Below are 27860 nucleotides of genomic sequence, written 5' to 3' on the forward strand. Positions count from 1 at the left end.
TCAGGTGTTTCACCAGATACATAATGGAACTCGGCCCATCTGTCTCCTCCATGCTGGAGACCTGAAGTTGCAATCATAGCAGCGCAATATGAATGCCCCATACTGCCGCTCTTAATCATGAAAGTCGTCTCCATGGCTGCCTCCACATGTCGTCCCCTTATCAAACGAGCTGTCAGGCTCATTTTTCGGGTGTTTCACCAGATACGTTATGAAACTTGGTCACTATGTCGCCACCATGCTGTGTTATCCACTAAATATACCGTCAACCTTTTGTTCACATAGGAAATCATTTCAGCGCTTCTTGCTCACCTCCTTTGGTTCCTCTCTGCTGCCTTAACCAGGCAAAATTCTGATACATACAGTGCTACACGTTATCCTCACCAAAAGGAATTTTTTAAAATTGGTTTGAAGCCTGAGTCCATTTGTGGTATGTCGTCATGCCACTCTCTAGCCTGCCTCTGCTGCCGCTACCTCTGCATGCCATCTTCTATCGTGTCAGGGTCAATTATTGGATGTTTTAGATGCTATCTAGCCTCATTCGGTCACTCTGTCATCGCCATGCTGTTGGCCATAATTTTGGCATAATGGTGCGATTAAGCAGCCTCAGAGGCATCCATACATGCTGCCACTGCTGTTTCCTGTCCATTTCCGTGGTGTTTCCATCATTTTCTGAGGTTTCCAGGTGTTTGGCCAAGCTTCCCTGTGCAGACCCTTGGTCCCCTAGAAAAATGCTTGAGTCTCCCATTGACTTCAATGGGGTCCGTTATTCGAGACGAGCACTCGAGCATCGGGAAAAGCTTGTCTCGAATAACGAGCACCCGAGCATTTTAGTGATCGCTCATCTCTAGTTGTAGTGAATAGGAAAAGTTAAAGGGGGTTTCCACTAGCAAATAAATTCCAATGTTTATATAATTCCAAAGTATAAACTTTTCTAATATACTTTCTGTATCAATTACCCTGGTTTTCAAGATATCTGCTTGCTATCATTCTATATAAAGATTTATCATTTACTTCCAGTGGATAAAGACCAGTCTCAGGTCATGTGATGTCACACCAGTACACGGCTTGTTATAACGCATGGCTCTGATTACTCTTTATGATACTAGCCAGCTGAGCTAGCGCCTCTAGCCGTTCAAAAAATGTGTTTTTTACAGAACTGTATACAGTATACAAATTACTCTCCCTTATAGGTTTAATGGCTCTGTGATAAAGTAACAAATGTAGAAATAAAATTATTATAAGGTTACTTCTTCTTTTTGCAGCATATTTAAAATAAACACTAAACACTAATTTTGCAGAGAGTAAGTCATTTTTTAATGTTTTTTTTTTTAAGGGATGCTGTTCCGTTATTTTCTACTGGATACGGATCATTTCCATTTGTGGTCTTTTTATGGCTTCTAGCTTAATAGACGCAGGAGACACTAAGATGCAAACGAGAAAAACAAAAGTTATTCTTAAAATAATAATTCTATCAGACCAAAAAGAAGAGAAAATGTTTGAGTTAAACAGATCCATGTACTGTCATTCTTATTTCATTGACAGCACCAGGATATAAAATGGTTTGTGTCGTTATTATTCATTATGTCCCTATAAAAAATATATTTTAATTAAAAAACTTGATTGAACCAATTGTTCATCTAGTGACTGTAGAGACACTCTGAGTCCATGTGTCACCAGCTGTTTAGCTAGTAATATACTGTACACAGCTCTCCTTTTCTTCTGCAACCTGAGGTCACTCAATATATTTCAGGTCAGCTTGGCCTTCAGCCATTTTTAGAAAACTATCCCTTCCTTTTGCTCCCATGCTTCAGTCACTAAACTCAACTTCCAAAATTAACTTCTCCGAGTGTTATGTATGTTGGCTAAATTTACAAATAAAGCTACAATAAAAAAGATTTATAGGTTTGGAACCCTTGTTTCCATTATGTTCTTTTTCACAGAGCAGCCAGGAGACTAATAGGAATCATTGTACCTGGTGGATGAGCGTATAGCATGGACGGATGTAAGCGTCCCATTACTGGCTCATGTCCATTGTTATCATGACCTAATTTCCAGTTCTCCAGCTGCAGTGCATTAAATCTTGTGATGTATCAGGGGTTGTTATCCTCTTTAAATATGATATACATCATACATATTGAAGATAAAGATACAATGTATAGCATGCAGAATAAATATATAGATACGATATTCATCATACAAATATGTATGCAATGCGTCAATATAGGGTATTGTTTTTGAGGATTATTCATAAATTGCAGAATAGAAATGCAACAGATTTGCATCATCATGTTTTTTTCAGATTATCATTATCAAGTGAACACTTCAACCCGTGAAAAATAGAAATGTGTCACACTCTAATGATATGTGGATTAGCAATGCTTTTTGTAAGAAAGTTTGGCAACATTCTGCATGTTAACAGTTTGTTGTGTCATTGCTGAGTGCCAGTGAAAAGCGCAATCTTATTCTCAAAATGGTAATGAAGTATTGTCTGTCATCATCCTCATTATATACATATTACATTCAGCGAAATGATGGGAACACAATATTGTGTTATATATGTCAACTTTGGAAAATTAGAGTTAATTGAACATACATGCAGTTAAACTTTACAACTCTGCCTATAAAACATTCATTTTAGGACAATAAAATGGTGAAGTTTCTTATAACGATAGTCTATTACACATACTCAATGTTGGATCTATTGAGTCCGTAAAGCAGCATATAACATAGTAAATTATTAGAGAGATGAAAGGAGTTTGCTCATTTGTAATCTTGCAGGATACGTCTGGGGTTTTAATGATTCACGTGAGAATCTAATATTCCCTTTGGGTAACTTAAAACACTTTCTTCCAACTCTGTAATTTAATTTTCAATTTCTTCTTGAGGAGTTGAGCCTTAGAGAAACAAAATTTACGCTGGGTATTTGTCCAAGCTATAACTTCATATTTCATTATTCTAATGGCTATTGTATTTTATGGTGTTCCTTAAGTGTTGGTAAGGAAAACCATAAATTAGTTAACATAGGAATTAACTATAAAATTTCTTCATGATTTACAACTTTTACAGAAGGCATAATGGACCTATTATTGTACATTACTAATGATTCTTTTAATGAATGTGTAATATATGTGCTTTAATCTAATAAGATTTCTAGAAGCTTGTTCTACCTTCTATCCAGTTGCATTTTAGACAATTTTACAAACCCTATATAAAATGACATATGCATGTCTTTCTCACTATCTGACATGAAATCACAATAAACCTTTCCCGCTTTAGGTGAATTAGGATTACCAAATTTATTTATGTTATGCCAAATGCCAGAATATTTTAAGGCATTTTTATTGCTTTCTGCAAAGTCAAAAGTTTACATACACTAAGAGTAATATAACTTGGGAAACCCCAGATGATGATGCCATGTCTTAGGAAGCTTCTGACTGCCAACATCTGAGTTAATTAGAGATGTGTATGTATTCAAGCCACACCTGAAACACACTGCTTCTTTGTGTAACATCATGGGAAATTCTAAAGAAATTAGCCAATATATCAGGAAGAGAACTGTGGACTTTCACAAGTCTGTTTTAACATTGGATGTAATTTCCAGATGCCTGAAGGTACTTACAGTTATGCACAAGTACCAACAAGACGGGTATGTCCAGCCATCATACCGCTAAGGAAGGAGATGGGTTCTGAAATGAATCGACCTATGAACAAAACCAAAAGACATTTTGAAGATATTGGTTAAAGCTAGATGTCATTATCCAAAGTAAATTGAGTACTGTATCATCATGGGATGAAATGCCACTCTGCCAGGAAGAAGCCATTACGTTAAAAGAAACAAAAAAAATGCCAGATGAATCTTTGCATATGCACAAAGGAACAATGACCTTAATTTGGGAATTGTTTAGCAATAATGACCATTTGTAGTTTGTTTGGGGGAAAATAGGAGAAGCTCTCAAGCCTGAGAACATCATCCCAACTTTCAAACATGGATGTAGCAGCTGCATGTTGTGGGATTGTTTTGCTGCAGGAGGAACTGGTGCACTTCACAAAATAGATGACATTATGAGGAAAGAACATTACGAGGCAATACTGAAGCAAAGACATGAGCCAGGAAGTTAAAGCTTTGGCACAAATGGGTCTTCCAAATGGACAATGACCTGAAGCTACTGCCAAACTGGTTAAAACGTGGCTTAAGGATAACAAAGTCAATGTTTTGTAATGGAGATCACAAAGCCCTGATCTCAATCCTATTGAAAATTTATGGACAAATCTGAAAAGCTTTGCAATAAAGGCAGCCTACAAACATGGTTAAGTGACACCATTCCTGGTGTCCCAAATTCCTAAAAAAAAGCATATTTATGTTTTTCCAGCTCAGCCTCACCTCCAGCTTATCAGCCTATTAGGCTTTCTGATCTTGCTTTTAACAAGTATTTCCACATTGTTACAATGAGCAATGCAATGTAAATAACTATTTTAAATCATTTTGACCATAGTAAAAGCATATCCATTTCTAGATACATTTGATAGTTGAATACTGAAAAATAGATATTTGGACTATTTTTTAGGAAAAGATATGGCGCCAAACTTCACCAAACATGATGTGAAGTCTTCGGATTAGGTTCCATACTGCTGTACATTAGTCAAGACAACTAAGGGTGGATTTACACCTTGTTTTTAGTATACACTCAGGGTATACATTGGGAAAGCTCCCAACACATACACTGAGGCATACCCATTGACATATACTGCCAGATGGATAGTTGCATAGTTGCTGCCTCCGTCTGCTCAGAATAAATTCATATCCTATGAAAAAAACCAGAATCTTGCTCCCTCCCGCTGGTGACATACTAGGCTCACCAGAGGCAACAGAACAGCCTACTGGGATGCAATGTCCCGCAGCCTCTGCTGAACAGATACGTCACTCAGCAGGAGGAAGGACGCGGGTGATGTCACTGTCCATATTACTAGGGAAACATCCCATACATCATATGCAGGGGGAGGAGGAGTGACTGGGTGATGTATCCCCCTGTGACATATGTTATAATAATAATCTTTATTTATATAGCACCATTTTATTCCATACAGCATTACAAATCATAGGTGAAATATATAAATAGAATTCTACATTACAGAGATCATACAGTCATAAAGACCAATAGAAGTGAGCGTCCTGCTCGCAAGAGCTTACAGTCTATGAGGATGAAGAGGCTGACACAAGAGGTATGGTCCAGCCATTTTTTTTGTAACGGAACAAAGTAAAATAATTTAATAAATAAAAATGCTGCTGCTTGAACCAGCCGTCAGCCGCCATCTTATATACAATGTCCAGATGGGAGGCAGACACAAGATGGGTTAGTAAAGAGAGTTGGAAATTCATGCAGTTAGCAAGTGTGATAGGTTTACCTAAAGAGATGGCTTTTAAGAGCATTCTTGAAACTTTGGAGGTTGGGTATTAGTCTGATAGTCCAAAGAAGGGTATATCAGATAATATATAGTGGGGAAAATAATTATTCGATATAATGCCGATTTAGCAAGTTTTCAAAACAAGTTTTGTAATTTTCATGCCACCTCAGGCCCATAAACATGAAAATCTAAACCTAGACAACCCTGTAAGGCAGCGTTCACATGCTGCATTTGAATTGTTTTTAAACCCAATGTAAGCACAGAGAGGAGGAACATTTCTTACTCAGGAACAAGCAACACGTGTTTAACTGTTAAATAATCACAATAAATGGTGTTTGTTCCTGATTGCAAACATATCAGTGGAAACACATCTAGGATTGAGCCAAGCCCCTTTCGAAACACAATTCACATGCTAAAACCAACAAAAATTGTGTGGTGCTTCACCTTCCCTCTTATGAGCTGTCCTTAAGGGTCCTAGATGGATCCAGCAAACATCCACTATTCAATAATCCAGTAGAAAAAACTCTTTTGTGACCGGAGCGCAAAAACGAAAAAGACGATCAAATAAGGATGAAACGTGCATGGATCGTCTTTTTCATTTTTGAGCTCTGGTCACAAAAGAGTTTTTTCTACTGGACAATTCACATGCTATTTGTGAAGGCAACCATCAAGAACAGAACCTTAGGTGTGTAATGAGGTGTCCTGCAACAGCTGATGTGTGTATTATGATGTTCTGCAACAGCTGAGGTGTGTATTATGATGTTTTGCAGCAGCTGATGTGTGTATTATGAGGTTTGGTAGCAGCCGCGGTGTGTATTATGAGGTTCAGTAGAATATGAGGTGTGTATTATGAGGTTTTGCAGCAGCCTAGGTGTGTATTATGAGGTTTGGTAGCAGCTGAAGTGTGTATTATGAAGTTCGGAAGTAGCTGAGATGTGTATTATGATGCTCTACAGTAGCTTTGGTGTGTATTATGATGCTCTGCAGCAGTTGAGGTGTGTATTATGAAGTTCTGCAGCAGCAGAGGTGTATATTTTGAGGTTCAGGAGAATATGAGATGTGTGTTTTATGAGGTTTTGCAGCAGCTGAGGTAAGTGTTATGAGGTTTTGCAGCAGTTGAAGTGTGTCTTTATGAGGTTTTGCAGAAATTGAGGTGAGTATTATGAGTATCTGCAGCAGCAAAGGTGTGTATTATGAGGTTCTGCATGCAATTGTTATACTTTTATGAAATCTGTTTATCTGCGGCACTACTAACATAGAATGTAATCTCTTGTGAGCAGGGCCCTCACTCCTATTGTTCCATATGACTGTTTGTACAGAATATGATGACCCTATATAGATAAAAGTTATTATTATTATTATTATTATTATTATCTGGGATCTCTGTAGAAACACTATTATTTCTTGGGGGGCAATATTTACTTTACTATTTACTAAGAGAAAAAAACATTCTTAATTTGGCCCTGGGTAGATTACTTGTGAAAATCCACTCTAACTGTGTAGAATATCTTCATCGTTATTGCTTCAAGTGCTAATAAAATGACCTTGATATAACCAGAGCAAAGATGATGTGAAACCCCTTGATAGCAGTGATGAATTGCGCTCAGCCATTTCCTGGCCCTGTGAAAGAGCTTCACAGCATAATGAATAGGGGCCCTAGTGTTATCCTAACAAAGTATTGCCCATTACTGACCCAGTGTTTAGCACTCAAAGGGTTCAATCATTGGAGAGAATAGTGAAATTCCATTGAGCATACCAAATATTTGTATTCTCTTCTAATGTACAGGACCTTAGCGCTGATTGCTAGCATATGCTGCGCTGTGACTCATGCTGCAGTGTGCTATATCATAAACTTAACCTTTATTCCCAAACCTCCAGGAAATACATGCTTTCACATGCTTATGCACTGACTCCTTTCAGAACAGCCCTGGGTTTTAGTGCCATTGTTGCAAACAGACAGATTGATATACATTTGTTTTCTTTTTCTCCGTGAAAGAATGTTATATTTTCAGCGCAAGGCATGATGGCCAATAGGATTTCTGTGCGTGTGATTATTAAATCTGTAGTATGGACAGGTGCCATCCATCACTGACCAACTGGCAGAGGAAGTTGTATGTCATTTAGAGGAATATTTTTCAGATCTCTCATTTTTTTTACACTTTTCAAAGATTTCAATTTAGTAACTTACTTGCCCACATTTATTAAAAATAGTGCAGTTTGGTGCAGTTTGCCTGTGTGTAGTGCAGGGTGCACAAGATTGATAAATTGTGATGCACATTCTTCATGAATCTGGTGCCCCCTGCACTGCTCTGACATAGTGCACCAACTTCTTTTGGTTCACCTTTAGCATATGGTGTGCAACACAATTATGTTGTACACTCCATGGTAAACCTGATGCACGGTCCGTCTGAGCACTGCAACGCCCCTTTCAGTGCAGAAATTTGTGTTGTGTTGAGAATAGTGCATATGTGTCACGGACACTTCTTAAATACATTTGCACGATTGTGCAAAGTCCGACTGAGAACTGGTGCGGGGGCTTTAATAAATCTGCAATAATTACCACTGAGGATATCCACTACACTTGTACATAATCCCTACACTATCCGAAATGTCAATACCAATAACAGTATACAGGACCACAATGTAATATTCAAACCATCATATCCAGTGCAATAAAATCATTCAATCTTTATTGTATTATGAATTGACCACCAGCTCTTTTGTTTGTGTGTTTTTGTGGATTTTATGTGATGGTTTTAATGTTTTCTTGATTGGCATGTCGTGTAAAAATAAAGATTGAATGATTTTATTGCATTGGATATGATGATTTATATATTACATTGTGGTCCTGTATACTGTTATTGGTATTGACTTTAATAAATCGAGACCACTGTGCATAGAAAAATGTAGCTTTTTTACTTTGGAGATGAACATTGGTGGCTGCTAAATTAAATGATTACATATTTTTGTTGGGGTAATATACAAGAGTGATCTAATAGCCCCAGTCACATTAGTTGAACAAAGAATCCAGCCATTAGTATAAGTATTTCAAGTTCAAAGCAGCAAAATTACAATAAAACCTCATTGACTCATGGCTGACCTGACAACACAACTACACAGCACAGGACATTCTCAGAACATCACCTTGAACAGAGATTCTTCTGCTGGAAAGTTTAATTCCTTCGTGACTTGGAGGAGCCCCACCACACCTCATTATAGTTCTCATTATGATTCCTTTTATGCAGCACGGCATATAGTCTGTACAGAGCTCTAACTCTTACAATTTATTTATTTGTATTTAAAGTCAAGAATTTTGTTCATTGGGTAATAATATGGAGTCTTAAATTGTTTGCTCTTAAAAGATATATATGTACGTAATGGGAATCAGTACTTTATGAGAATTTACGCAAAAATCTGAAATAATGCGTTCCAGAAAACTTCTATTTACTAGGGGATTTATTCGTAACCAGAAAGTACAGAGCGTATGTTTAAAAAATATGTATTGACTAAGACAAGTAATCATCTATTTCACTACACAAGGATGAAGGTGTCATCTTGGTTCCTTAGTGAAAAATTATGGAATGTTAACCCCTGGCTTTCATAAATTATTTCCATAATTGTCCTTAGTCTTATTTATCCTGTTCCCAGATAGCGTATCTAATAACCTGCACCTTATGTGAATCTTGGTGGTCTGTAATGGTACCTCGCTGAGAAGAGTGGAAATATAACCAGATATTACAAGGTTACATTTTCAAATTTTAAGGGACGCTTTCACTGGAGTATTGATCAAAAATTGTACTGGCATACAAGCTATACGCCTTACAAGCAATACTCCTTAGTGTACTCGCAATTCCTGGTGTACGGCAAGAAATTTTGACTATTTTCCCCCCTCAAACCACCTCCACGCCAAGGGCCTGGCAGAGAATTATCTGGTGTGGTAGTTAGGCACCGGATACAGACTGGAGCCTCTTTGTATATCTGGAGGGAACAAAGCGGCGGAGGGAAATTCAAGCACTGGAGAGCTGGAGAGGAGGAGGGGTGACTCCTCTCCATAGAGATTCACGTGTACGGCTCTGCACACAGGGAAAGATAGGACATGTCCTATCTTTTCCCCGTGTACAGAGCGGTGCGTATCACTCCGTGTGGCCATTGCCGTCTATGGGGGACTGTACATATGTCCCCCATACGTTTTTGTAAATGACAAAAATGAGACATAGGAAAAGATCTAGAACTTTTATTACAATGTGAATGCAATAAATGTCATGAAAAGTGGCAAGTGCTCTTTATTAGCCCTAAATTACACCGGTTGTCACTTGTCCACTTATTTGACTAGTTTGCAGTTAAAACTGTTTACATCTGAACTGATTGTTACAAACTCAATTTTATAGAAGTCTTCCCTGAGCAAACATGGCCTTTGGCTGTATAAGTGCCAAACGCCAGCAGTTTCAGATGAAAATCTGGCCTTTAGCGTAAGAGAGTAAAGCTTTAATTGCCTCCTCCCACCATCCTATTACTTTGCCGTGTTCATATGTGATGGAACTGCACAGGTCAATACCTTCTGTTCCAAAAAGTCCTTGTGTTCAAGTGTTGGAGCTCACTTGGGCATTATTAAAAAAAATAAAATGTCAAAAAATTTCTTTCCTCTCATACATATATATCGCAATGTATACGTTAGTTATTGTCGTACTTCATGTGGGCACAACACCACTTGTTTAGTAAAATCTTGAGACTTGAGACCAATTCTAAATTTTCTTCTTTTGAGGATCAGTTAAAATATATAAAAACTTGTAAAATAATTGAGAATATTGTAGACAGATTTATTTTTATAGAACCGTAGCTTAAAAGTTCAGAACTATTTAACAAACTTTTGATGACAAGTAAGGGAATTATTTACATTCAATCCATGTAGTGAGTCACGAGGACTTACTGTTTAGTTCTTACTTTATGGAGGCATTCAGTTATTCATGTCTGCTTCCAGAATGTAAATAAGTTAAAATAAGCTATACTACATTCATTTCTGTACGTCTTAACAAAACCCCTTAGTAGACCTTGATGCTTTTACAAAGTAGAGTACAGGGAAGACGTTGGTGCTTTTTTTGAGATTATGAATACAGTGGAATATTCTGTACAAAGTCACGTTGTCTATCAGCAGGGAGGGAAGGGGAGATCAATAACATTGTAGTTTATTTTTCTCAAAACTGTCTAAAGAAGTTAACATTCTCTCCAAGTATGAATTTAAGCAGAGCAAGCTATAATGTTCTGTGCCAGATTAAGAGCCAAAAGTGTAAGCTGTTCAGGTACTTTACTTCTGGCATATACAGGGAAGAGGTTATTTCATGTAGAGTAGACAGTCAGAATACTTTACTATTACAAAATGGTATATTATCTGTTAGGGATGTTACTGCCCACTTGAGATCAACACTATTCTTCGGAGGTTATGTTGAACTTAAACTTATCTTTTAAATGCAATGAAGGGATTTAAACATGTAACCTTCAGCGGGATACGTAATAAGTGTCTGATCAGTGGAGGACTATCGGGATCTGCACCAGTCACTAATGGGAGTTCTATGTTGCGTTCTTTTTATGGGGCAGCGGTGGAACATTTAGTCTATGTATCACTGTATCACCACCACCAAACCTTATAGTCTGCACACAAAAATGCAAAGTGACGTCATACATATTATTTATTATATTTGTTCTTTATGCCGTTATTTCCATTTAAATCCATATGCTTATGAAGTTGTTGTGCACTTGGGGCATGTCTTCAGCCATTCAAGCTTAAAGAGGACCTGTCACCTCTATTTAAGTAAGCAATTAAAGTAAGCAGCTCCTAGTGCTCCTAGCGCTACCTCTTCCCCGGACCGCCCCGCTTGCTCCATAGGCCGGCAGTGACACCACCCCTAGCCACGCCCCAACCCGCCCCCTCATGAATACGTCGGACAGCTTTGCGAGCTGTCCGACAATTACACTGTACCCCGCCACAGTGTTAGATAGCGTTACCGGAGGTTTCCGGTAATGCTATCAATCCAACACTGGGGCGTTTGATCGAGCACTAGGAGCTGCTTACTTTAGTAAGCAGCTCCTAGTGCCGATAAATTGGGTGACAGGTCCTCTTTAAGCCACTTTGTGTCATCCATCAAGTCTCCCAAGACTGGGTCCAAATCATATCTGACATAGATGATAGTGTTCCAAGCAGGAATACGAGTGCTCCAATTGCTGAGCACCCAGCCTTAGCGCACCAATTACCTCATTAGCATACAGATTTGAATATCTTGAAAACTGCAAAATTGACAAATATAATAAAAGCATTTTATTAATACATTTAATTTCCCTACAACATTCTGCCGGCATATTGTGCACTCTGGTGAGGTGGGTAGACTTTTTTTTAATGAAACTCTACCATCAAAATCCACCAGCTTTTAGGGGCCGCCACTCCAGCTTCCGCATTCTGAAATTGTCAATGATCACAGAACGACTGCAGCCAATCGGTGGCCTAAGCAGTCACACAAGCAAACCCACTAGGACCATTCTTCAGGCCCCGGTGGAAACCCCTTTGCTTTTAATGTTTTACCATTGCAGATATTTAAAGCCTCAAGGGATCTGCAGAAAAAACAATAAGATAAAACATTCAATTTTGGGTGTCTTTGCAGACGTTCTGCTGCAGAAATTGCTAAAATAAATGTTAGAATGGATTCTAACTTATTCGGTAGCGTTCACCTTAATCTTTTATAGCGTCTTTCTTCTACTCTAATGTGTTTCAGATGTATCATTAGTTATGGTTAAATGCAGGAGAAAGTTAGCTTTCCACAAGCTGCTCCAGTCCATCATGACCGTGCAACGAGATGTTGTTTCGCATTAACAGTATGGTTCAGTAGTACACAGCACGTTGTATCCTTTCTTATTTAACATACAAAAACCTATATACTTTACTGTACTTCAAGTAAAATCTTATCCTAATGAGTTCGTTTTGGCAATGCTATAAACTCCTGTATGTCTGCCTATTCAAGCCAGTGCTTTACGTGCTTGCCCTCAAAGTTTCCAACTTGGGGAGTATCCATAGGGGTTCTTGCGATTCATCCAGGCTAAATTGCCTATAGGGGTATGCAAGCCCTTCAATGACAGTTTAATAAATGGCATATGTAAAGTCTTATGTATGTTGGATTTAGGCCCAGAAGCTTCAAGTTATACCTTTGTCTCCAACTCTATTGCAGCAAATATAATAAAAATCCATTTAGGAAATTATTTTCTTAGATTTCTATCAAATTAAAAAAATGTTGCACAGGTTTAAATATGTAAATCTGACACAAATACTGTGTATTACAGTACAAGCACCTCTGATAACATATTTTTGGTACAACTATATCTATAACTATTATCACTATTGGATAGGGAAAAAGGGGTGGTTGGGCCTCTATGGGTTGCCTCAGGCAGGAAAGAGACTAAATTCATCCCTATGTGTACCTCAAATATGGTGTCATTCCAAAATGCAACTGGTCCTAAAAAAACTTCTTATATACAAAGAGAAAAATGAAATTGTTGCTTGAATCTGACAAACATTAATAAAAATCTTGGTTCTGAAGGTGAAGAAAAAAATCAGACTAGTATCGAAAGGTGTTATTTTTATGTGTGTGCAACTATTTTAGGTTCTCCCGAACCACCAGTATTTTTGACTCTTGCTCCCTATTATGTTCAGTATTTTTGAGGCATCACATTTATTAAAAGGAAAAACATTTTTTTATAGCAGTGATTTTCAACCTGTGTGCCGTGGCACACTAGTGTGCCGCGACACATGGTCGGGTGTGCCGCGGGGAAATTTCCCCAAACTATGGTGCCCCCTGTGTTTTGTTTCCCGGCAATGCGCAGCGATGTGCAGTCACGGCTTCTTACAATGTAGGAGACGTGTACTATAACACATGCGCAAGCTTTGAACCTTGTGCAACAAAATGACGTCACCGAGGCCGGCGCATAATCCTGAGAGCGGAGAGACTCTCGAATTTGCCCACCGCCAAGGTAATGCCCACCAATAATGCTGACTATATGAGCTTTTGCCTGAGCATATGAACTGTTGGCAGAATACTCAGCGTATGAGCTGGTACTTTTAGTACTCCAGCAGTATACTGCATATAACAATGAGAAATGTAAAATGAGAAATACTATAGTCATGAGGCTGGAGTACTACAAGTACCAGCTCATATGCTGAGTATATGAGCCTCATGGCCATAGTACTTCTCATTGTACCCCTTTATTTTGCAGTATATGAGCCACATAATAATCAGCACCATATACTAAAAACAGGGAGAAACTGAGAACTGTTGAGGAAGAGCTTTGTGTGTGTCTTTCCACCATTCCTGCCAGGATATCCCTTTTGTATTTATCGATACAGGCCCAGGTTTCACACTGAGTGAGTAAAATAAATTTAGAATCTATATTATTAACTATATGTATAGTATGTTTTAGTGCTATTTTGGTTGGTGGTGTGCCCCAGGATTTTCTAAGTATAAAAAGTGTGCCACGGCTCAAAAAAGGTTGAAAATCACTGCTTTATAGAGTACAGTGATTTGACCTAGCCCCATTTTTTCTGGCTGCATTGTACCAGTTATTAATGTGCTTCTATACTTTGATGTAACTGTGTGCAGTTACATTCCAGATTCACAAATGTCCACCTTTACTGAGCTACACATTATTTAGCCATTGTTATTACAATAGACAGCTTAATGATTCTGGCTAAAGTTTAGACAATTTTTCCAAGCAAAATTAATTTTAAAAAGATTAGTCTTCTGGCGCCTGTAGAAAAAATGTCACATGAAAAGAATCTTGTCACATAAAACTATTCCCTTTAGGAATAGTTTCACCTCCTGGTAGCCAGTAACCCCTAGTAGGATTAAAATACCCCTATGCTTATATTTTTATTGGGGGATTTCTAATATGTATAAGGATAGTAACCAGAGAGTATATTTGACATAGATTTGGCCATAAATGTTAGTATATCAGTTGCATAAAGTGGTGTACTATATAATACTTTACACATTGTTCCATTTGAGATGTCTGTCAAGTTGAATAACTAGTGTTGTTTCTCACAGCAACCAACCAGAGTATTGCTTGCATTGTTCCATAGCAGTTAAAGAAATGAATCCTAGAACTTGAGTGGTTGCAGTTAGCAGCAAGGCCATTTTTTGTTTAGACAGATCACTAATTGCCTTTTTAAATATTTTTTATTAAACATTTTGTTGTAATAATAAATAAGGGAGTTAGTAATATAAAATCAATATGATTTTGAGAAAAAGGTGCCTATTTATTGAGATTTTGAGATGTCAAATTGTTTTCTATAAAGTCTCTTGTTTATCAGTAAAACAGTTTATCATTTTTTTCTCCTGATGCTGTTTATTAAAGGGGTTTTCCCACTTAACAAGTTAGGCCCTAATCACAGGATAGGGCCTAACTTGCTTATCACGAGAACAGGGTTCTGATGGGGTCCGATGAACCACCATCAGACCCCTTATCACTCCACAAGATAAACGGAGCAGCTGGTCATGTATGTTTGGGCTGCCCTGTTCACCTCTATGGAGCTAGCTCTTGAGAGATGAACGGAGCAGGCTGGCCATTTCGCAACCGGCTGCTTCGCTGATCTTGGGTGCAATGGGGATACATCAGACCCCCTGTTCTCATGATCTGTGGGGGTCTTATCAGTGAGACCCCCACTGATCATCAAGTTAGGCCCTATTCTGTAGCTAGGGCCTAACTTGTTACATGGGAAAACCCCTTTAAAGGAAATCTACCATTTGTGTTTATGCATTGTGAATCTAACATACCTTGAGAATGCTGTAGCTACACTGATGCAGAAACATATCTTGTTTAATCCCTGATCCGAGTGGTTTTGCTCAAAAAACAATTATAAAATCCAGGACCTTTGGAAGGCTGGGTGCAGACTGGCTGCAGTACATAAACACATTACACAGAGCTTCCTGAACTGTCCAGAAAGGACTAATCAACCTGAGCTGGATGACTCATGCACAGCAGCTGGGGGATAGTGCACCAATTGATTAGTTCTGCCTTTCAGGGACCATACAGTGAGTACAGTGTTCTCTGAAGCAGTGCATACTTAATGTGAGAGGAGAAGCACCGGAGCAGCTACAGATGTGACGGTCCCTCATTATCATAATTTTATAATTGTTTTTCAGCAAAACCACTCAGTTCAGGGATTAAACAAGATATGTCCCTGCATCAGTGTAGCTACACCATTCTCAAGGTATGTTTGGTTCATAATGCATAAAAGCAAATGGTAGGTTTCCTTTAAGTCCATGATCTGTTGATAGTTCATAGTAATTAGGTATAGGCTTCATAAAAAAGTAAGTTATGGAAGCGGGAGAAACTATAATGTAGTTTATCCTGAAGGTAGATCAATATCCACAGTGTGACCAGGGTTAAGTTGCTTTGTAACACTAAAGAATACTAAAATAATGGAACAAACAGGGGGAAAGACAAAATAAACAGACGTGACCTCTGTTAAAGTGGTGTTCTGAGATGTGTGTATTGTCAGTATGATTCTTGTAGTAGATGCTGCCCAGCCATACATTTCAGGTTGCTCTATATTTTGAGTACATAGAGTTCTGGAGGGCCAGAATGTTTTTTTCTTACTATGGGGAATTTGTGGGGTTTTCCAGTATCTGGTTATAGCTACTGATATATTTTTCCGGTGGATGTCCTGGCAGACAATTGTACGCCAAGTCCTGTCTGGTGTATAATTGCACTATAACCTCCTCCCTCCACACCCTCTTGACATGAAGGTGGAATAAGTAAGGAAATAGAAAACGGGTGTACAAGCCTTGTTAAATCCCCCCCTGTATTACTATAATTGGGCCTACACTTTATTAATGTTCCTAAATGGCTGCTCAAATAAAAAAATTAAAAAATTCTGTCACAGGAAACAATGTACCCACAACAAGGATCCAGTTGATTTAGACTAATCAGCAACATCTTCTTGCACTGCAAGTGTATATAATGATTTAAAAAATATAACACACAGGTTATATATATTATTGCAAAATTACAAAAAAATCATCAATGGAAATCAAATTTATTAACCAATGGAGGCCTGGATTTGGAGATATGGTGCCTCGGCATGCTCCTGATGCAGATGGTCTCCTGAGGGATCTCCTCCCAGACCTGGACTAAAGCATCCGCCTACTCCTGGACATCTGTGGTGCAATGTGACATTGGTGGATCGATTGAGACATGATGCCCCAGATGTGCTCAATCGTATTCAGGACTGGGGAACGAGCAGGCCAATTGATAGCTTCAATGCCTTCATATTGCAAGAACTTCTGACACACTCCAGCCACATGAGGCCTAGCATTGTCCTGCATTAAGAGAAACCCAAGGATAACCACACCTGCATATGATCTCACAAGGGGTCTGAGTATCTCATCTCTGTACCTAATGGCAGTCAGGCTACCTCTGGTGAACACATGGAGGGCTGTGGGGCCCTCCAAAGAAATGCCACCCCACACCATTACTGCCCACTGCCGAAACACTCCTTTATTGAGTGTGTCTTGCTAATGGCCAATAATTTCCATCTGTTGTCTATTCGATGTGCACAAGGTCATGTGAAATTGATTATGAATCAGTGTTGCTATCTAAGTGGATAGCTTGATTACACAGAAATTTGATTTACTTGGAGTAACATTGTGTTCACTATATATATATATATATATATATATATATATATATATATATATATATATATAATGTGTGTGTGTGTGTGTACATCATGTCCTGTTTTTGCACTTGAATTTCTATTTATGCGTTTACTGTCATCTCTTTATTCTTTTATTGTTTAAGAATGTTACCCAGTTTATGGCTTTTATAAACTTTAAAGGTATTTTTTATTTTATTTCTTTTGCCTTTCCTTACAAAGTCTGCAGTGAAATATGATGTCATCCCCATTCTTATTTAACTATTGGAAAAGAAAGAGAAGGGTTCCAGTGAATGTCCTTTGGGGAACTATTACGTGGAGTAAAAATATTAATTTGTTTAGATTACAAATGGAAAAAAAAGTTAAATGTAAAACGGTCCCTTTTCAAGGCAATAAAAAATAATGGAAGACTGTATATGGAAACGGTGCATAGTTCTCTTGATCAGCAGGCGTGAAATGACTGGCATTGCTGTAGAACCGTGGCTAATACACACCAGAACAATCACTTCACTTTTACATTGTTACTAAAGGCTACAGAGCACCGCAGTATAATACTTTACAGATCCTTGAAGCTGGAGCAAGCCACATTATCTCTAACTTAAAGTATCAAATGAAACTCTGGCACAGTCATGCCAAGAGAGTATCATGTGTCCCATATAGAGAAACAGCTAATAACTGATAAGTAAATAAAATCTGTTTCCGGGATCTGTTATTATTTGCTTTATTGGAATGTGGTGCCAGCAGTGGTTGTAAACTTTCATTTGTGGTATAGCTCAAAGGAGTCTCATAGTCTACTAAGGGACGTTAATGTGGAAACTGATGGTGTATCCTCAAAATACACTTTGTGCGGCTCTCAACAAAAGATGAGAATGAGGTCCAAATTTTAGAAAAGTAAATCACATCTGGATTCATACAATAATATTATAAACATTATACAGATGTGTCAACTCTAATTTGGTTACAAACTACAATTTCACACAGCACCAATGTTTTACAAATACATAACATGCTAGCACAATCATTAACTTGCTATATGAATAATAAAAACAACCACAACTATTCAGATATACTAAAACAGCGGCCCAGCATTAACAAGGTAGAAAAGCCCATGGTTTTTTTTTTGGCTATAATAGCCTGAAACTTCAGCAGCCAGTACTGATTGCGACAGGTGGGTACTGTAGGTAAGCAGGGGGGTTAGTGTTAGTTTAAAGTAATAGAAGACATCTATTAGACACCTCCATTTCCAAGTTTATAATGTACAATTGGCAAAAAGCCACCAACAAGGAATAAAATAATTACATCTTATTAAAAAAAAAAAATCTCTGACCCATTCTAGCTGACCATTTTCTTAAAAAGAAAATTACAGTTATGGTCCATCGAATGCAATGTAGTCCACTGCATACACAGTTCTATATAAAAGAATACAATAACACACAATAAAAAAGTTGATTAAACATATTAAATAAAATAAATAATATATAATAAACTATATATATATAAAACAATTATTATACTGCTGGTTCCTGCATGGCTCTTCTCTAGGAACTACGTCAGGAGTGCATTGGTCTCCAAAAGCAAGCCTTCTGTAGAATACTTAAGTCTTCCTGGCCAATTGTGGTGCATAAGAGTCCCAAGATTGTCCACAATTAATAAATGTGGTTCCTCTTGGGCATGGTGGTAACTACAGACTTACAGGCCCCAGGGATAAAGTTTAGCCTGAGTTCCCCATGCACCTTTTTCTCATGCCATCAGTACATTGATATGCAGTTTAGCTCTATGTAAGGTTGATGCCAATATAATGGCAGCTTTAATACAGGAGCTAAGCTCTGTGTGTGGTTAATACATCTATTATATTGTATGTATAGCAGCTGTTCCCAATGAGAAGTTATTATGATCCCGTTATATCCAGTGATGCCTGCTCTGTATGTAGTGAGAATAGAGTAAATGGAGAATACTGTACTCCTTGCAGTTGCATATTACTCTGTAGCCTCTCTTTCATGACTATATACTGTACTACTGCACAAGTGAAGTTAGCCCCCCACCTTGTTCAAATCTAACAAAATTGGTGTCAAATGTTTGTGCTATGTTTTTGCAGCAGAAATTTTTATATCCCAGGGGTCATCAGAGGTCAACCCCCCCCCCACATTACCCACATGAAACAAAACTGGTGCCAATCAATTGTTCCACATTTGTGCTGATTTGTGCTTCTTTTGTTTTAAACTTATTTTAAAGATGAAAAGGTCAGCCATCCCCTACATTAACCAAATCAAACAAAACATGTGTCAAACATTTGTGCAGCAAATATTTTCATATGTGCTTCTATCATTTTTAAGGTATGTTTTGGTGTTTAGACAAGTCACAGTGTTTAAGATGAACTGAAAAAAATACAAAAGTAGTGACACTTCTCTAGTTTGATCACCAGGGGGTGCTAGCAAACACACTGTACTTTGGAAGGAAAAAAACTCTGCTGACCTCTGGAGAAAATGATCAATACATTAAAAATGGTAGCAAAAATTTTGCTGCACAAACATAGCACAAATGTTTGACACCAGTTTTGTTTGATTCGGTTAATCTGGGGGAGAGGTGGCTGGCTGACCGTTACAATTTTGTTAATATATATTGATTTTCACATGACTGACCCATCTCTTTACTTTTTGATCATTTTAAATGAATGTAACATATTAGGAATATCTTCATTTATTCAATTTATGTTTTTGGAGATTCAAGTCTTTTTTAACGTTTTTTTTTTTTTAAATTGCTGTAACCATTAATAAAATTTTGTTGAATAAACTTTAAACTAATTAGTCTACATCTTATAGACAGATCATGGGTCAATCTATATATAACTGAAACTTTAAAGCATTCCAAACAAACTAGTTGAAGCAATATAGCCTGCCAAGATATGTTCCCGAAAACCGATTGCTCATCAGGCAAAAATGTGTGAAAAATATTTATGCAAATATCTCACTTCATGAAGGTTCGTTTTACAGCATCTGCCTGTTTTCTATGATATTCTATACTACTCTCTGGACTTAGAAATAATTCAGAGAAATAACATAAAGCTCCTGTCTCCCAATACAAAATAACAAGGTCCTTGACTTATAATGTGCCATCATACTGGGGTCTTTCCATATAGTAGTAGGACTTTGTAGGACCATGTAGTAGAACTTTGGGTCCCTTAGGCATGAAGCTCCAATGACGATTTTACTTCAGTAAGAACCAGGAGATCCTACAGGAACCCAAAAAAGAGACACAATAAATCTTAGAAATCTCAGTGTTTTTTTATGTTTGCTAGATCTCTGCTTGTTGTCAGTAACTGTGAATATTTGTAAATGGTTAGTAACAAGAACACTTAAAGGACTGCAAGCAGAGGGTGTAACACTAGAAGTAATACTGAAAATGGGGCACATCACGGGTCGGCTGTGGGTACATGTAGGGGGCTGATAGGGGACCGGAAAGTCTTTGCTGCATATCGCGGACACTTTTCCTTTTGTGTAATACATTTTCAGTGATTTTTTTTAAATAAAATATTGTAATGTTTGGTTATTAAAGTGCTTTAGTTTGCTTTTTGAAATGTAGGCGAGGAGGTCAGTTGCTTTTCACAATTTTTCAACAACTACTATAAACTGAGAGTCATAGGCCGATTCTTAAACTGGAGACAATTAAAAATAGATATTTGCAATATTTTCTTTTTTAGTATTAAACAATTTCCTACATATTTGCCTTTTTTACGAATAAACCACAACCTCTTTATATTTTGATTCCACTCTTCTCTATTATTGCTGTGTGAATTTAGTAACATTCAATGAATCTATTATTTAAAGGGGTTGTGCATGATTGCTAAATGTCATGTAAGATAAATAATATATGTATGAATAATATTTAGAATATCTCTATAAAGATCTCTTTTTTCATTCAATACGTTTCTTATCATTGCTAAACAGTCTAGTAAGCTAAAGACACTTGCACTGGTAAGACATGTCGGCAATGTTGCTTGGCAGCTGTTGAAAGTGTAGTAGTGACATCTAGTGGTATTTTGCTGAACTGTACTACTATTTTTGGATTCTTTAAATTTTGGTCCGTACAGTATCATTTACATATACATTTTTGTATTGTATGTATGAATATACAGAATTTACCTTTCCTAATAATAATATTTTCCTCTTATCATCCTTCTTGGTGTATGAAGGCTAGATCTCACTAGATCTCAAATGGGATGTTAGAAATGATCAGTTCTAGATCTTCATGCTGGATTTTATTGTCCTATTACTGTGTTAATAGCCTCTTTCTGTAATCATGTATGTGATATTTAAGCTATCTCATCTTTTATTAAAATTGATAATGGTAAACCAGTGGCTCTTACTCATAGATCCAGGCTGTGTGACTTATTTATATTATCCATGACATCCTTCCTTCTAAAATTAACCTTTAACATTATGCTAATGAGTCATATGTACTCTAAGGGGGGGGGGGGGTTACCAAACCCCTCTGTCTTCAAATGATGTTAGAGACACTTCCACTCATTGATTGTGTCCTGAAACTTGCTCTACTGCAGTAAGATTACATAAGATAAAACAGCAGGGGAGAGGGGAAGGCATGCTCCGGCACAAGCAACACTATGGAGGAGCTTTGGTATGGTTCGCCAGAGCCCTTCTGGCTCATTAGAATAATTTTAAAAGTTGATTTTAGAAGGAAGGAGGTCATGGATAACAACTATAAGAAGATTATCAAATGATTTGCAAGTAGTTACATTAATCACAAAAATAAACTGGTATGCATATTGTCATTATACAATTAGTTTAGTGAAATGCAAAAAAAAAATAAAAAATTAAAGTTCCATAGCAATCTGGACAAATGGGAGCAATGATTGAAAACCAAACGTGCGGTGCTCTATTCCCAGTATAGTAAGACTTGAAAACTTGTATAGCATTGGTATAATAAATGAAGATAAGAATGTCACTCACCAAGTAGATTTTTCTTAGTAATTCATGTATTGGCAAATACTCACAGTAAAACTCTTTAGGCAAAAAAAAAATTGATGGAAGTTGAGGGGAAACACAAAGTGCAGCTCATCACATCAAGACAAAACAATATCAAAACAATAATGTTTTATCTTGATGTGATCTCCTGCACTTGGTGAGTGCCATTCTTATCTTCATTTCTTATACCAATGCTTTACAAGTTTAGTAAAATGTTACCATTTATGACCAGGAAGTGATGCCTATGAAATGTAAAACTCATCCAGCAAAACGTAAGACCCCAAACAGTAACTTTGCCTTCAAAAGTAAAATTATGTATAAATAATGTATAACTTCTTAGTACTGTACTTTTCTCCTTTTATCTCTGGCTTTCAAACTTTGAAAATCTAAGCACTGTGTTATGCCGTGTGCAGGGCCTGGAGGGATGACACAGGGAACACCACAGCCCTGCGCTAGACATTAGAACATATGTAATAAGATGCTTTGACAGTGATGTGCTTGAATAGTTGGAGATACTTGAGAACTTCTTAATCATATGCGCCTGAGAATACTTCTCCCGCTTGTTTAATAAGTAGAGCAATCATAATCAGTTCCTCATGTTTCTCAGGACCTGCTATGATTGACATGCTAATAAATCAGCCATCAAGTCTTTTCATAGCTCAGCAAGCCTATTTAGCATGACGGCGGACAACATGATTATATCAGTGTACTGTGTAGACATCAATTAGCTCATCTGAAGTTCATTATTTGTGCATTTAAGTAAGTGACCCTTAGTGAAGTTTTACATTTAAAGGGGAAGTTACACATATGGCAATTTTGGGTTCAGATATAGAGTTTATTTTTGTATTCTCATTGTACTCAATTTGTTATCATGGGACTTGTTCAAAAAGGTTTTGCTGAAGACTACACAAAATCTATCAAATAGTTTAAAAACTTTCTATACCACCTCTTTACTGCAGCGAAATTGCTATATTGTTTGCAACTTTTTTTAAAGTCCACTTTAACATCCACTTATAAAAATTGGTGTGGTGTTAAAATACCAATTTAAACAAAATGTTCCTTATTTTGTGACTGTATATGCTCAGTCTCTCTGCAGGTGGCTGGTTAATTTAAGTGCTCTGACAATTGTTGTCCATATCCCTTACTATTGCTTTTGCTATTCTGTGTATCCGACCTCTCCTAAGTTTACTCGACTATCTCTTGCCTCTCAACTTTGTAGCTTGCTGACATTTAGGATTTGTCTTGTTTCTGTTTATTTGTCTTCTCTGTTGTTTTACCCTCCGTGTTTTGCCATCTTTCCTGTGCTCCCATTCAGTAGGGATTGTCGACCAGAAGTCCCTGACCATAAGGGTTGCAAGGCTTGTTAGGTATGTGACAGGGGTTGTGACTCAGTTTAGGGCATGCACCACCTCATTCTGTATCGTGACAGGGATTGATACATTTTCCTCAATTTCATGACTGGTTGTAGCAGGGAAGGAAATATTTAAATTTCTGTATAAGAATGCATTTATTTGTTTAAGTTCTGACAAAACGACAACTCAATATATTCTCTGCTATGGTTTGGCTTTGAGAGATAATTTGCTTTATTATTATTATTCTGTTAAACAAAAAGGTAGTGAACTGCACAATTCAGAAGTGGCAGTATAAAAAAAATCATCTTTATTAAGGTCCAATTGAAATGGAACAACATCAGAAATGGGCATTCGAAAGGACCTTTGCATTTCAGCATGTCAAGCCCTTAGGTTGTGTTCACATGTTGCAGTCATGTCATATACAGGCAGTCCCCGGGTTACATACAAGATACGGTCTGTAGGTTTGTTCTTAAGTTGAATTTGTATGTAAATTGGAATTGTATATTTTATCATTGTAATCCCAGCCAGAACTTTTTTGGTCTCTGTGACAATTGGATTCTAAAAATGTTGGGTTGTCATAAGAATCAGGATTTACACTAAAGCTTCATTACAGACACCTGTGATAACTGTTACAGCTGTTTAGTGTCGCCTAAGGCTAAAGTACAATAAATTACCAACATCCAGAGGTCCGTTTGTAACTAGGGGTTGTATGTCGAGTGTTCTTAGGTAGGGGACCGCCTGTATTTGGTCAGTTTTCTAAACACTGTGATGAAAACATTGTAGTATTGCAGAGAGCTGGAAAATATACAATATGGCCTCAAATCTTGTACTCCAATTCTTTGCAGTTGTCAAGATATGTATTTGCTCTTGTTTGATGAAAACATTTCTATTGACAAAGGGGCCTTGAGCCTAAAACTGAATACAACTGGATGCACTCAAGTTCCTCCCTTCAGTTTCTAAATATGGTCAGCAGCTACAAATCGTTCTCCTGTAGTTAGATACAATGGGGGACCGTTAACATACTGTAAACTGGTGGTTGTGCACCCCTACCACCCATCAGCCAGCTGGGCTGCGCAGAGTACAAATCCCTGGCATAGATTTGTGCTATTAACTAGTGAGAGTGCAGCTTAGCAAGTGCAAATACAAGGTCAGGAGCGTCCCAAGCCGACCCCTTCACTTTTCTCCACACCTTCTTGGCATAAAGGGGACGATAATCACGTTGCTTGGTGGTTCATAAGGTATTGTGATTATTTCAGGACTTGTATGTAACAAAACTGGCCCCTCTCCGGACAAATAAAAGAACTCTGGTTATCTGTTTATAACATATACAGTTACTATAAGCAACTGGTCCACTATCACTTTGCAACAGAAGTAAAAAAAAATGTCTGTTTATTATTACATTAAATGTATTTAGTTTGTAATGTACATTAGTGTAAACCACATAGAATGTACTGCTGGAACTTATTACAGATAAGTGTCTCTGAGGGGACTTACCTCTAGAATAGGCTATAAATATCCAATTGGCATTGACTAAATTGAAACCGTATATAAGTGGCGTTTTTCATCCATATATACACGGATATATATCACTGTATCTGTATAAAATACTATGGGTTGGAAAATGTTGTTACTAGCTTGCCCAACCCCAAGATCCCTGGATACTGCTCATATATTTCGTAGCATACACTGCACAGCCATATGGAAATGGATGGTCCTATTGCCCACGTAAATACGGCCTTAGGGTACATTCACACACATGTATGCCTGCCGGCTACAGCTTACGGCGACTCGCTGGAGAGGAGGAGGGGTGATCCATCTCCATAGAAACCAGCGCCGCATGGCCACACACGCGGGAAAAGATAGAGCACCGTACCACCACCGGGCCACCATTGCTGTCTATGGGGATGGATATGCAGCTGCAAATTTGCGGCCACATATGCGTTCCCCAGACAATTGTGTGAATGAAGCCTTAAATACAGCCATTTTCATATGTTTGTGTGAATGTAGCCTATGTTTGCTGAGAGGACAGTTCTCTCTTTCCTGTCACAGGTGGTGGGCACTTTTCCCATCATTGGGGTCCCACTTTTAGAGTGATCTACATACGAAAATAATATACTACACTAAGTGTGCGCTGGGCGTCTATCTGTTTTTATATCAATACAACTGTTTTCATGGCATATTACTTGCCTTTTAATTCATGTCTGAACTCCGTAGTTAAATAATCTGATATCTATTTCTAGGAAACACTCTGAAGTGTGAGCTGACATGCCGAGCTATGGGCTACAAGTTCTATGTAAGGCAAGCTGAAAAAGTAATAGATGGAACACCATGTGACCACAATGGGACGGCAGTTTGTGTATCTGGCCAGTGCAAGGTAAGTGCAAATGACTTTATTGGACTATTACTTTTACGATTGTGAACGCTACCTGAGACACACATCACACAGCTCAAAACCAGTGAACTAAATGTAGACACAACTTACTGGTGGAGTCTTTTCATTCTTATTTATGTTCATTGGATCCAATGAAACAAGGTTAACTGTTTGCTGCATAATTATGTGTATCAAATACAAATTCTCTCTGAATCCCCAATAGACCTGCATTGTGCATGGGCATGGTATGGTGAGGCACCAGCTGTCACCGCACCGTAACTATTCTGACAATGTAACCATGTGGGGCGCAAAATATAAAACAGGTGTTATTCCTGCCTGGATCACTTCCTGTGGACATAGGCCGAAACGGCTACTAACAATTTAGCACACTTGGCCGTGTGCATGTAGCCTTATTATGTACATTCACTGAGAAATATACCGGCCATTATTTCTCTTCTTGTAATGATATTATTACATCTACATCAGCAGAGTCCATGTACCTTTCATGAACATTTTTCATACCTAGAAAGTACCCTAAAACCCTCTTGGAAAAGGTTACTATGAATTGGCATAGGAAATGTATCACACTGTAAATAATTGGTTCATTAGATTTTTTTTTTTTTTTAAGTCTTGTACATTTTGTCACCACATTTTAGAAGGATTATCCAAGGAATATAAAACCTCAGCTGAGTGGTTTTATTTACCCATTAGTTTTCTTCTTTCTTGCTCTGGTTTTGAAAGAATTCATCTGCCGTTGCTTTTTTGCTTCCATTGCATCCGGTGACTGGGAACTGTATTCATGCTGCTGTGCTGAAGACATCCAGCCTCCTCAGTCACTGCAGGGTCTATTGAGATGCCAAATGAAGCATGATCTAAGTTGGCTTTCTATAGAAAATCATGTTGATAATGACCATTAAAAATGTCTACCAAAGTAAGTAACAATGAGGACAATTTCAGCAGCATTAGCTAACTATCCATAAACATAGGAGAGAAGGTAGCAGTAAACATCGTTATACAGGAACATATTTGGTACAATTTTGACTATGCAACATATTTCTGAATAGTACAATTAAAATGTTAACATATGATTTAATATATGCCAAATTCACCTTAGAAGCAACTACATTTGTATGAACACATTCTAATTGTTCATTGTGCTTACTACATGTGAGGAAATGTTTAACTCCTTGATATTATCTTAGGTTCTCAAAGCTTATTAACGCACACGCCCTTTCATTGGTCAGATCAATCATCAATACTGGAACATTTTTCTATAAGGTCATTGTATTTTTAATATAAATTTTAAGTAAGGAATGCAAACAAAATCACCGGTATATTTATCAATTTCTGAATTTCCACTTTGTGGCCTTTGTAGAGCAAATGCTCCTCACTGCACCTCTACGGCATGCTGTAATGAGTTTATCATAATGGGAGCTGTCCGTCATCACAGCCATTATTTTTCCTATATTTACAGCTTAGTCAGGTATTGTTGGAACTACCTGAGCAAACAGTTTATATATTGGAAAGCTAGATAAATCTAGGTTGAACTAGGTTCTAGCTTCCTTGGATGAACTTGATGGACATGTGTCTTTTTTAAACTGTATAAACTATGAAATATATAGTGACATCATGTACCTCAGCTTCTTTTTTTATTAAAGGAAACGTACCATCAAAATCAAGCGTGACAAACCAAGAACACTTACTCATAGATCCAGGCACTGGGACTGTGGTAATCTTCTTATATTTGTTATCCATGGCCTCCTTCCTTCTAAAATCGACTTTCCCAGACCTCCACTTACTTACTCTGCTGCACTGAAATTACATCAGGGAGAGGGAGCAGGGGGAGGGTGAGACAATGTAACAGCCTGTGAATCTGCAACAGGGAGAGGCTCTGGTAACATGCTCAGGAACCCTTAAAGGACATCTACCACCACATTTAGAGGTGGTAAACTGTCACCAAATGCATGCTTGTTACCTCAGGGGTTAATTGGGAGTCCTCCTGGCACTTTACGGCATGTCTGCTACCCCAAAATATCCACTTTATAACTTTATGAAAATGAGCG

General features: G+C 37.7%; 1 protein-coding gene and 1 long non-coding RNA gene across 2 annotated transcripts in view; one reads left to right on the top strand and one right to left on the bottom strand.

Annotated features, from left to right (window-relative positions):
- The window catches only part of THSD4 (thrombospondin type 1 domain containing 4), a 450024-nt gene that overhangs the window by 185596 nt on the left and 236568 nt on the right, over positions 1-27860 (top strand). Inside the window, exon 7 of the mRNA XM_072148083.1 lies at positions 25667-25800. Coding sequence (XP_072004184.1) covers positions 25667-25800 — 134 coding nt within the window. The remainder of the gene's footprint in view (positions 1-25666; positions 25801-27860) is intronic.
- Positions 1341-26644, bottom strand: LOC140127414 (uncharacterized). Its single transcript, XR_011854984.1, has 3 exons — positions 26502-26644; positions 3620-3701; positions 1341-1421 (listed from the first exon to the last, which is right to left on the bottom strand). It is a non-coding gene; the product is annotated as an uncharacterized lncRNA (long non-coding RNA).

The sequence above is a fragment of the Engystomops pustulosus genome, chromosome 4 (assembly GCF_040894005.1).
Source record: "Engystomops pustulosus chromosome 4, aEngPut4.maternal, whole genome shotgun sequence".
NCBI lineage: Eukaryota > Metazoa > Chordata > Amphibia > Anura > Leptodactylidae > Engystomops > Engystomops pustulosus.